This window comes from Phascolarctos cinereus, unplaced genomic scaffold, assembly GCF_003287225.1.
Source record: "Phascolarctos cinereus isolate Bilbo 61053 unplaced genomic scaffold, phaCin_HiC Scaffold_5;HRSCAF=322, whole genome shotgun sequence".
Classification (NCBI taxonomy): domain Eukaryota; kingdom Metazoa; phylum Chordata; class Mammalia; order Diprotodontia; family Phascolarctidae; genus Phascolarctos; species Phascolarctos cinereus.
The window spans coordinates 66,408,946-66,421,629 of record NW_027555958.1 but is presented as its reverse complement, the minus strand read 5'-3'; the positions used below and the strand labels follow the sequence as shown (position 1 = coordinate 66,421,629).

At 41.2% G+C, this 12,684-nt stretch overlaps 1 protein-coding gene across 1 annotated transcript in view; it reads right to left on the bottom strand.

The window, feature by feature from the left end:
• Positions 1-2,781, bottom strand: part of COL11A1 (collagen type XI alpha 1 chain) — a 284,803-nt gene extending 282,022 nt beyond the window's left edge. The window contains 1 exon segment of the mRNA XM_021000146.1: positions 2,275-2,781. Within this exon segment, the coding sequence (XP_020855805.1) occupies positions 2,275-2,383 (109 nt within the window). The 5' untranslated portion in view covers positions 2,384-2,781.
• Between the last annotated feature and the right edge of the window lie 9,903 nt (positions 2,782-12,684).

Here is a 12,684-nt window from a genome sequence, read left to right as displayed (position 1 = left end):
AAATTTCATTCTAATCTTAGAACTTGACAAAGAAAATTAAGTCTAAATAGAATAAATAAGCACATGTGTCTTCAGTTTGACTGTCCCTGAATTCACACAAAGATGTGGCCAGAGCTTATGTTTCAGCTATGCTTTTACAGTGAAAAAAGGCTTGCTAGCTTGCTTTCATGAAATCTTTCTTTTTAATCAAAGGCTGTAATTTGTGGTATTCTAGGCCACATGTTGGGATGGGGAGTGGGAGGGAAAAGATCTGTTCTGAATGCCTTAGTTGAGTTAAGTCCTATATTCTCCAATATCACCTTTCTTAGACTGGTTTAGTGAGAGCTCATTTACAGGGGTAGACGCCTCAACCCTAATTGGTAAATAAAACCAGCAGGGGGCAGAGCTGCTAACTGCTTTGACAGTACCCAACTGATGACCAGGTACAGAAAGCAATAACCCGAAGGAAACTTTGACGGTCCGCGCTGCTAAAATTTTCTCCATTACGTTTTTTGTTGAAAATGTGGCACCATGATGGAGTAAGTCTCTTCACTCTTTGTAAAATTCCTTTGGAAGATCCCAAGTCTCTCTCGCTGGCCAAAAGCTTGATTCACCAAAGCCCAATCTCTTTAACTCCAGAGGAGTGATACACAGCACTGCATAGTAACCAAGTGAAGTCGAAGGCAATAAACCAGATCATGTGTTCATGTATGAATGTATGTACGTGCATATATGTATACATGTGTATGTGTGTGTATACATGCACACACATACAAATGCAGAGCTACATTTCACAGCTGTTTTACGGAGTGCAGACGGGGCGCCTCCAGGAGCCCAACAGCTGGGTATTGCTTGTGGAAGCACAACGTTATTACAGCCAAGACTCTAGGCCAGGATCCCAGGTTTCTGCTGGAGCCCTGAAATCTGGGTTTAAATCGGGGCTCTTACACGTGCTGCTCCCTCCTCCAGGGATATGGGCAAGGGCAGCCCTCCTGGCTCATCCTTCTCCCTCCTCATCCTTCCATCCTTCTCGGGATCTTTCTCCCCTCCCCCCCCCAAAAAGATTGGGATTGCTCTCTGTTATCTGCTCTCTACTGGGATCAGTTCTCACTTAACTCCACATGAGGAACTGAACCCTGCTAGCCATGTCCAAGGACACCTAACGGACCACTCCTGCCAGGGAAAAGGCGGGGAGCTGGGGAGGGGGGCGGGCGAGTGAGGGGGAGGGACCATAGCTCTCGCTTCCTTCTTCATAGACAAGGCTGAAGTGTTCTGAGTAGGTCCTGTCATTGAATTGTTGGTTTTGCCACGTAGGAACTTTCCCCCCTACCTCTCCTCCTCCCCCTCACCATCCTAGTGTACCCCCTCCCCTTCACTATCCACTCATGCTTTCCCCGCTCCCTCACTCCTAGCCCCAATTTCCTGCTGATTTTCCTCGTTTTCAGGGAGAAATGCACCTCCAATATTGGGGGATTATGAGTATGAGGGTGATGGTCTAATTAATAGAAGCGGGAGGAGGATCGTAAAGTTTTTGAGTGCGCACTGCTCTGTTTGGGACCCTAAGTTTTGTTTAAGAAATCCTTTTTAACAAGAATCTTTTAAAATCATTTTTACGTTTTCACTAAATGCCAGTTTCCTGAATCTGGAGATGCCTGAATACTCACTCCTCCAGTCTCCACCTGTCTCACATCACCAAATGGCAACACGTTTTCCTTACTTTATTCGAGACAGGGAAAGTTGTCAAGGTCCAGTCTAAAGTCTCTCTGTGTCTCTGTCTCTCTCTCTCTGTCTCTGTCTCTCTGTCTCTGTCTCTCTCTCTCTCTCTCTCTCTCTCTCTCTCTCTCTCTCTCTCTCTCTCTTATACACACACGCACACACACGCACACACAAGAGTTTTATTTTAAATTTTCTTCAATGTGAACCTGCGTCAAAATGTTCAAAGGAACACATCCTGAAATAAAAGTTTCACCCAACTCTATTGCGTCCCTGAGGCAGTCAGTCTCTTCCTTTCAAAGCACCTAGAGATTTGTGGGATGGTCATCCCAGGTGGAGACAGCTGGACTGAAAAGTAAAGCAAGTAGCATCCCGGCTAGTTGTCTGACAGTTCTTTCTTGGCTCCTTACTGCTCCTTTCTCCTGTACTCTCCTTCCCTCCCCCCACCCCCAATCCCATCTGATGCCCTCCAGCCCCAACTTCCCACTTAACCAGGCAGCAACTACAGGCTTTAGCTCAATTTGAAGAGAGGAATAAAGAGCCATAACCCACCCCTCCCCCCAAATTCCCTGCTTCTCTTACCTCCTCTGACCTCTGCAGCTTGGAAGATGAAAGTTATTGCGACGAAGGTGGTTATCGTGGAGTCCCAAAGCCACCTTTTCGTTTTCCACCTTGTGGACCAACGCTCCATCTCCAGGATCGGTCAGGGTCCACAACTGTAACCGGCACCCACGAAGCTGCAATTTTCTACCCACTTCGTCCCTTCCACCTATCCCCAGGGATGATTGCTACACAGCCATCAGGGAGCGAGAGGGAAAAAAAAAATTCAAAAAAATTGAGAGGGGTGCTAGTTGGTGGTGGTAGTTTCTTTCCTTGTCTGCTCTTTCCTTTTTCTTCTCCCTCTCCAATGAATGGCCAAGCTAGATCAGGTCCCTCTGATCCGTCCTCCTCGGCGCCCAGCCTTCAGACTGAAGGCAGACGAGGGGCTTTAATCAAAAGGCGAAGAGCACTGCATGCCCCGAAACGCTTCATCCCGTCAGAGGGCCGGCCGAGAGGCACCAGGCAGCCCCCTTCACTCCCTCCTCCCACCCCCTGACCCCCGCAAGGCAAAACTGACAAGCGGACTGTAGGTCACAATCCAATCAAACGCGTCTCCTGGCAGCCCCGAGCCCGCCTTCCATCCCTTTGACTGAGAGTCACTACTCCAGGCTGGCCCAGCCCACCTATTCCCCCCGACACACACACCCCCGCCCAGACTTCCCTCCCCTTTCCAAACTCCCAAGAAGAAATGGGAGGGGGATAGGGAGGGCGTCTGTATGGTTCAAGCACTTTGGGAATGAAAGGAATTGTAGGAGAGGGCAGGAGCCCCAGGAGTTTTGCAAGGAGCCTCTGTACTCAGGAACTGCTACTGGTCTACTTGTTCGCGGCTCATCTACAGGGGAGGAAAAGGGGGAAAGAGAGGAGGGGGACAGGGACAGCGAGAAAAGGAAGGCGGAGAGGCAGGAGCAGATGTGCTACATTGGCCCGGCACGCACACACACACACACACACACAGCTCTGAATGGCAGAGGGGGCTCATTCCTCCCCCCCCCCAAGATTTTACTGGGAACAGGGAAGAGTAGATGAAGGAGATTATGCTTGGGCTGTCCAGAGTCCACGAGTTAAAAAGATAAGAGTGTTGAGAAGAAATTGGGACATGGATTTGGTTGGACTAACTAAACTGGGATCTTTGAATGATCCCATTAGGTTCTTCTCATGCAGAGCCAAGGAGTCATTGAGGAGGCGGGAAGAAAGGTTAAGGGAGCTAGCCGAGAAGAGATGGGCAATTTTGCTTCTCTCTTGCTTTATTTGGAGGGTAGAGGCTGTGCATTAAGTGAGTCCGCAGTTTAATAAGCGCTGCGTGAGTGGAAAAAGTTTAGGAAGCCCGGCAGAAGGGGAATGGGTGGCGAAGAAGCTAGGGAGTACCAGTGCAAAGCTCTTCGAACACCTGTCCCCACACCTGAGAACAATGAAAGGTTGGTTGGCATAAGGGGGAGGGCTGGGGAGGTTCTCTAATCCTAGTCCACAGCCACGGGACAAAGGTGTGGTAACTCCACTGACTCCAGGTGGCAGATACGGAGGAAAGGTGGGTTTCTTGTCTAACTATGTTCATCAGCCATACTGCCTAGAATGTCCGCTGTCTCGCAATCCTGGAAACAGGCAAAGGGAACCATTGTAATCCTGAGTGGGGATGCTGTGGCTAGGAGATGGGAAGGAGATCATGGCTTCCATATTGATGCAAGTGGTTCCCTTGGTAGCCTCATACATCCCTGGCACCATTGTAAATAGAATGAAAGAAGCAATAAATGAGGTTCTTAAAATCACAACAATATTTACACAATTCATGTAGTCAAGGATATATTGGCTACATGATGTTTATTTTGTCTTGTTTTGTTTTGTTTTTCAAGTGTCTTGAAATAGTGGATAGAGAGTAGGCCTCAGAGTCAGAAGGACCTAGATTTAAGTTGTGTTTGTGATACATACTTGTTCTGAGGTTCTGGGAAACTTGCTTAATTTCTTCTCAGGGCTCTAGGCATCTAAGACTATAAATTGGTTCTACAATGGTAGTAGTTTCATCACCAACAATTCCCTGTAATGAAATCCCAGGACTGGTTCCCTTTCCCTAATAGTCTTCCAGAGCAGGGATTCTTAACCTGGGGCTAATAGACTATCAAGGCACCAGTGGAGATGTTCATCAGGAGATGAACAACCTTGGGGCTGGGGGGGGGGGAAATCACATTTTAATTTCAATATAATTGATTTCCTTTGTAATCCTATGTATTTTATTTTATGCATTTAAAAACATAATTCTGATAATGTTTCTATAGGCTTTAGTAGGCTGCTAAAGGGGTCCATGACACACGTATACGTACCAACAAAAGGTTAAAAATCTCTGTCCTGCAGCTCGTATTCTGGATCAGCTATATGTTGACAGGGATTGAGACATAGTCATTCCAAACTTTGCTGTATAGTTTGAGACACATAAATATCTGTATCTTTAATGCCTTAAATTGCCAAGCATTTGTCCAAAAAGGTCATGATAAAGTCACCTGGTTTTTTGTTATTGTCTATTCTGTAATGCCAGACTTTTTAACATATAAAGTAAGTAAAATAGCCTTCCTTATTCTATAACATGACATTTACTTCTGAATTTTGGAAGTATTTCAATTAACATAGTCCTCTTTAATGTGGATCTAAAGAGTAGAAGAAAGAGAACATCATGTTTGAGCTAAAAATTATTTTAACTAAGATATAAATAAAATAGAGAGAGATGCAGGAGGGAATATATCTAACAGAAATTTGTCTTTCTTTGTGTCCCCACAATGTTTTACTTCTCATACCGCATAGAAATAATTTGGCTTTTATTTCTGATGTGACATAGGTACCCTTGGTAGAGCATATATCTGTTCCCAAAAAGCATCTCCTACTGGGTCTCTTTGGTTGGTATGTTCTAATAATCTAATAGATCTGTAATCATAATGATTTGTGTATTTTCTCCATGATTAATCAATCAACTAAGAAGAATTTATTAAATTTTGATTAGGTGCCAGCTACTATGCTACATGCCGGAGATGATAGATAGCTAGATAGATAGAGATGTATGTACATATGTACAAATAAATTAATAGAGAACACAATTCATTTATACCTGCCCATTTTATTTGATTAGATGGATTACATAGTCACTCATCCAATTAAGTGAAATAATTTCATTTAAGAATGATGTTTGTGTCTCAGATATATGTGCAAATGGCCAAACAATAAAATAATGACCCTTTCCTCCTTCCTCAGTACTCTTTCTTCTCTAGCAAGTCCAGTCAGCATCACTGTTATGTTAAACTTGATGCTCTGTCCAGTTCTCTGGACATTCCTCTCTCCTTTATTAGTTTTCAAATGCAGAAAATAAAAATCCATATAATGATACTATGAAGTTTTTGATGCTGACATACAACTGGACACAACCAAAGTTGAAGATGCGATTTACTTGAAGCAAATGCCCACAATGGTGGTCTTATCTGTTTCTTGGAGTTTTTCCTGTGTCACTTTAATCTTCCAAAGTATTGAAAGCTCAGGGGATTGATGATTGATGCTGGCCCTAAAAGATGGAAAATGATGCTAAATGAGTCTGTCAAGCCACACCTTTTAGTCACATCTTCAAACTTTCATAACTTTGAGAAACAGCTCTTTCAACCAAAGAATCTGAGATGGTTAGGAATAGTCTTCCTTCATGTTTTCTAAATCCGTGGGCTGAATTCCTCTGGCTGTTATACAAGTAGACATACCTTGGCTTGAATCAATGCCCTTGAAAGGGAAAGTAGTAGACTTACTCTAAGGAATTATGATGGGGGGGGGATCCATAACTAGTCTGTAAAGAAGTGCTAAGAATAGGGAACCCCAATAATATACTCACAGGCATTCAGTAGATGGGCACCACAGTGTGTGAAAGGGTCAAAAGGAGCTAAATGATGGTGTAAAGGAACAAGCCTCCCTCATACAGTCAGAAGTCAAACCCCTAAGAAGTGACTTCTGACGATTTCAAGAGCCAGTTTTTCTTACAGTGAAGTCAATTTGATTTTATGTTTGTTCAAGGATATATATCCTGCTGAACACATCCCCTGACATCCCCTTGTAGCATAATTACAGGAAAGAACTTTTTAATTCAATTAATCTCCTTTCAAATTCTACCAAGCTAAAAGAAGAGACATTTTCCCCCAATCCAACAAACATTTATGAAGTACCTGTGCTGGGCACTTGGGATACAGAGATAAAACCAAAAGCAGTCCTTGGCCAAAATTTAGCCCAGTGCCTGGCACCTACTGATTGCTTAATATTTATTGAATGACTGACTACATTTATTTGATTGGGGTTGAGGAGAGCCATTTCATTTCGTACAATTAGTTTTTATTACAGTGACCGTTTGTGAAAGTGACCCAAAAAATTATGTCAATATTTGCAGGGAAGGAAGAAGTCACATTCCGTGGAAATATTTTGTAAAAGAGAGTTCATGAAACTCTGATTTGTCAATAAAGTCCTGGTAATCTACCACTGGGGGAACAAAATTGACCAAACTCAATCATCAATAAGTAGAATGAGAAGAGAGGTAGGCAGAACCCTACCCCCTGGCTCCACCCTTCCCCACAAAAAAGCCCTCACTCTTGCTAGTAGTGGATAGCAGTCCTACAGTGTCATTATCATCATTATTTATCTTATTATTATTATTTTCCTCTTAAATCTCTAAAACGCCCTCCACACACAAATGCCACTAGAACTGCAAAGATGATGTCAACAAACTTGCCTTGATTTACATATGGCAGTGTTCAAAAAAAAAAAAGAGCTTTTGCACACACCAGAAATCCTTAAAAAGGTCTTAAAGCAAATTGCTTTTGAACGTAATCCCCATGTTACTGTGTCTACCGGTTTGCCTTTCTTGCCCTTTTCTGAACTTTAGTTCAATCATTTGAAGAAAAGAATGACTAAGCAGTTTGACATTCACTTAACAGGACCTCTAATACGTGAGTGACTGCAGATTAGTCTCTGTTTAAATGTTGAGTTGCCTCTTTTAGCACACAGATGGAGCATTGTATTTTAGTCAGTGGGGGAAGGGTTTAGGAGCAGAGTTTATTTCCGAAGTCTAACCTAGCTCATAAGAAGCCCACAGTGAGGTTTTCTTATTCGTTGGCCCCTTCCCTCTGAAATAGCTTACAGAATATCACAGGACTAAGAATTTTGCCCAATTTCCATGACACGATAGAATTTGCAGCTGAAACGTCTAGTCTGCAGTAGAACAGGGCCATCCAGGACTCATCCTGTAATACAAAAGTTAAAATAAAGGTAGAATTAAATAAACCCAAAAAACAGGGAAGAAACTGAACTTGGGCACACCCATGTCTCCCTAAAATACCCATATGTTGGCTATCGTTTGAGGGTTGTTTTTTTTTTTTGGCCATATCCTAGTCTCTCTCTCTCCACACTCCCCCCTTTGGCTTATTTTCTAAGGAAGCTGAAAAAATTTTTTGTTATAAATACAAATATAAATTCAAAGAACAGCAATACCAGATTTTAAAAGAAGCTTCAATATGATTATAGAGATTGTATCTAATACCCCTACTAGTCTTTACCTTGGCTAGTAAAAATTAAAGGGATTATTTTCCTTGCCTTTCAAAGTCAGACTCTTAGAAAAGACTGCCTAGACCACTTGCCTCCAACTTTGGTACCCCCTACTCACTTCTCAATTTTTTTTAAATCAGATTTCTTACTTCATGCCTTAAATATAATTTCTCCTGCTAAAATCACCAATGACTTCTTTATCCCCCAAACCAGTGGCTTTTTCTCAGATCTCATCTTGACTTCTCTATAGCATTTACTATTACTGACCATTCCCAACTCCTAGATCTCCTCTGCTCCTTGAGTTTTGTAGACACTGCTCTCCTGGTTCTCCTCTTTTTTTTATCTAACTTCAGTCTTCTTTGCAGAATCAATAACCATGGCCCACCCCTTACATTTGGATATACTCCATGGCTCTGACCCAGACCTTCTTCTCTTCCTTCTCAATTAGTAATCTCATCAGTTCCTGTCTTTCTCCCAAACCCAGTCTTTCTCTTATATTTTATTTTTTCTATTTCCATCAAGAACATTTTTTTTAAACATCCCCATCCTTCTGGTCACTCAAGTTTGCAATCTTTTAGTCATGCTTGATTGTTTACACTCCCTCAATCCTCAATTCTAATCAGTTGCCAACACCTGTCAATTCTATCTCTACAATGTTTCTGGCATTTCTCTCCTATTCTCTAAATACCATAGCAATCACCCTATTTCTAATCCTGGTCACTTCTTGCCTGGATTATTGAGATAAACTCCTAATTATTTTCTCTGCATCTAGCCTTGTTCCTCTTTATGCTATCCTCCTAATAGCTACAAATTGATATTCCTAAAATACAAGTTGGCTTGTATTATTCTTCCACTCAAGAATTTTTCAGTGCTTCCTTATTGTCTCAAAGATAGAATACAAATTCTAGGAAAATATGAAGCCCTTCTGAATCTGATTCCAACCTATCTTTTCAAGATACTTACACATTATTCCCCATCACACATTTTATGTTCCTGCCAAACTGGCCTATGTGCTATTCTTTATCCATGACATTTTCTCTCCCATACTCCCACGCTTTCATAGACTGTCCTCCGTGTCTAGAATGCATCCTCACCTCTGCCTATTGGAAACCAAAATCCATAAATATTTTGGTGTTTACAGGGACTGTTCCTTTTTCAATGACCTCTTTGAGATATATGCCTAGTAGTAGAATCTCTAGTTCAGTGGTAGGGAACCTGTGGCCTCCAGGCCACATGTGGCCCTCTAGGTCCTCAAGTGAAGCCCTTTGCCTAAATCCAAATTTTACAGAACAAATCCCCTTAATAAAAGGATTTGTTCTGTAAAACTTGGACTCCTTCAAAAGGGTGCACTGAAGGACCTAAAAGGTCATGCGTGGTCTAGAGGTCATATGTTCCCCACCCCTGCTCTAGTTTAAAGGGTTTGGTGGTGTCCTTGATACAAATAGTGAAGTAAAGAGGAAGGGTGGGATTGGGAGAAAGATAATGAGATTTTTTTTCTTTAGGTAATGGCATATCTCCCTTCTCAACCCATGTTGAGCTTGAAAGGCCTATGAGATGCCTATGTCAAGGCCATGCTTAACTGCCAATTCTTACAAGATACTTTTGCTAATTGTACCACATGTTAGCATCCCCACTTCTCCCATACAGCTTTCTATATTTTTGGCATTTACTCATCTGTGTTCATGTTGTCTCCTTTAGAAGAACATAAGCTTCTTCAGGTCTGGGAACTTAAAAATATTGTATCCCCAGAGCCTAGTATGGGCACATAAGTGCCTAGCCCTTTTAGGAATTTATTAAATACTTGTTGAGTTGATACTTACTATTAAGATTAAATAATCTTGGAAAAGGAAAGAGTTATAGTGGCGTAGAAGATAAATGGATGGCCTTGGAGTTAAGAAGATGGGTTCAAGCCCTGCCTCTGGTACATTGTAACCATGTGATTACAGGTCAACAACTTAACCTGTCAGTGCTTTCTGGAAATTCTTTAAGACAGTAAGTTACAGAGAAGTTACCTGATCTGCATTAATGGTGGGATTTTGATACATTGATGATATTGCAGGTCCAGACCAAAAAAAGTGTGTATGTATATACACACAAAAACATACATACACATTATATGCTATCAAAACTTTTTTCCTCTATAATTAGTGGATGCTTTTGTTTGTTATTTCAATATATAATCAGAACTAACTAAAATACTTTTGAGGGAACTTGAGGTCTGTTAACACAAAAAAAATAAAAAGTATCCAGATGTTTGATTGTGTTACCCTTTGTAAAGTGAAATGCATTTATCTATAAGGAGCAGGCCCTGATAAACTGATACCTTCCTTAACAAAAGACAGCATATAAATGCCTTTCAGACAACCATGTATTACATGTTCTGTGTGTTCTCCATTGATAGTTACTTGTTTCACTATGAAACAAAATGTATATACATTCAGATACCCCAGAAACCTTTCTCTGTCTTTGTCTCTGTCTCTCTCTTCTCTGTCTCTGTCTCTCTGTCATACACACAAATTAAATAAAGGTGTTACTTGGATCTGAGTAACTGCTACATTTCTTTCATGCAATATACAAACACATTCTTTCAAGGCCACTACTACCAATGATAAGTGTATGATTTTAGGCTAGTGAACATGGCTAAAATTTCCAAATAGAAAGATTTTATAAAACATCTGCATTGAATAAGTATTCCTTGATGTGTTTTGCAGAGTCCTAGTGTTTAATAACCCTCCCACTCCAATATGTCCTGCCAGTTGCTGGAATGGTCAAATGGTTGCACATTCAAACTCTGGACAAACAATAGATACTAGTTTAAAACTTAAACTGCCCTTTGTTTAAAAGAAAATATATGTATCTTGAAGTTACAAAGCAAGCAAAAAAAAAAAATCCCCTGAATAACATGAGTAAAACCCAAAAAAAGCAAAAAGTAAATTATATCTTCTTCTTCTTCTTCTTCTTCTTCTTCTTCTTCTTCTTCTTCTTCTTCTTCTTCTTCTTCTTCTTCTTCTTCTTCTTCTTCTCTTCTTCTTCTTCTTCTTCTTCTTCTTCTTCTTCTCTTCTTCTTCTTCTTCCTGTTTAATCCTTAGTGTGTGGTACATAGTAGATACTTTAGAAATGCTGATTAAATGAAATTGACTTGAATTCTTGGTTTGAAATGACATTATGGACTTTTAAAAACATTAGTTCATAATCTCATCATGAAGTAGTAACTTTGACAAGACCATTTAGTTGTAAAGACTAGGCATAGGGGTAGGGAACCTGTGGCCTCCAGGCCATATGTAGCCCTCTAGGTCCTCAAGTGCAGCCCTTGACTGAATCCAAACTTCACAAAACAAATCTGGATTTCTTTGGATTTAGTCAAAGGGCCATACTTGAGGACCTAGAGGGTCACATATGGCCTCAAGGGTGCAGGTTCCCCACCCCTGGGCTAGGGAGTCCCCAAAACTGGGGAGATCAAATTATACCAGACATCCTAACTCATACACAAAGCAAGTGAGGTGGCTGATCAATTCATTTCCATTCTTCTGATCTGAACATCATCTCCAGTTTTAAGATTAGATAGTAGCTTTAAAATGTTTCCTCTTGATGAAATTGACATAATGATTTTTGAATTAATTTTTGAAATAAATAACACTGTCAAACAGGGGGATATCTGGAGATCAATAGGCTTTTGAACATTAGAAATACATCTTTAAAAAATCAACAACTTAGGGGTAGATCCAAGATGGCAGAGAGAAGCCAGTATGTTGCCTGAGCTCTCCCCAGTTTCCCTCTGAAACAATACTAAATTAAGCCTCTAAACAGATTCTGGAGAGACAGAACCCACAAAAAGATGGAGTGAAACAATTTTCCAGCTTAAGATAACTTATAAGAACTTCAGGAAAGGTCTGTCTCACTTGGGTAACAGGGGAGCACAGCCCAGCTCAGAGGGTGTCCAGACAAGCCAGCACAAGGTTCTTAGGTGCAGCACAGATTAGAAACAGAGGACCCTCAGTTCTGACTCAGTAGGCTACTGGCATAGCAGGCCAGCTGTGAGGCCTCCAGTGCAGAAGTTAAATTGCCAGCCTAGGAACCCCAGCACAACAAGCACAGCTAAGCCAGGCCACCCCAGGGCAGTGGGCAAACCACTAGCACCTGAAGCCCTGGCATGGACCTCAATGACCAGGCCCCCAGTCCAAGACGCTTGGGACAGTGCCCTCTGTGCCCCAGGAGCAAAGCTCAACTGTAAAAAAAAAAAATGAGCAAAACCCCGAAAAGAGCCCTGATCATAGAAAGCCACTGTGGCAACAGAGAAAATCAAAACACAAACTTAGAAGTGGACAACAAGGTCAAAACGCCTACATGTGAAGCCTCAAAGATGAATATGAATTGGTCTCAAGCCCAAAAAGTCCTCTTGGAAGAGCTCAAAATGGATTTTAAAAATTAGGTAAGAGAGGTAGGAGAAAAATTGGGGAAAAAATGAGAGTTATGCAAGAGAATTATGCAAAAAAGAATTAACAGCTTGGAAAAGGTAGCACAAAAATTGACTGAAGAGAACAACTCCTAAAAAAATAGAATTGGCCAAATGGGGGGGGGGAGGAGGGGGGAATCCACTAAAGAAAACAACCCATTTAAAAGTAGAATTGGCCAAATGGAAAAGGAAGTACAAAAAGCTAACTGAAGAAAATAATTCCTTAAAAATTAGAATCAGGCAAGTGGAAACTAATGACTTTGTGAGACATCAAGATTCAGTAAAACAAAATCAAATGAATGAAAAAATAGATGAAAATGTAAAATACCTCATTGGAAAAACAACTAACCTGGAAAGTAGATCCAAGAGAGATAATTTAAGAATTACTGGAC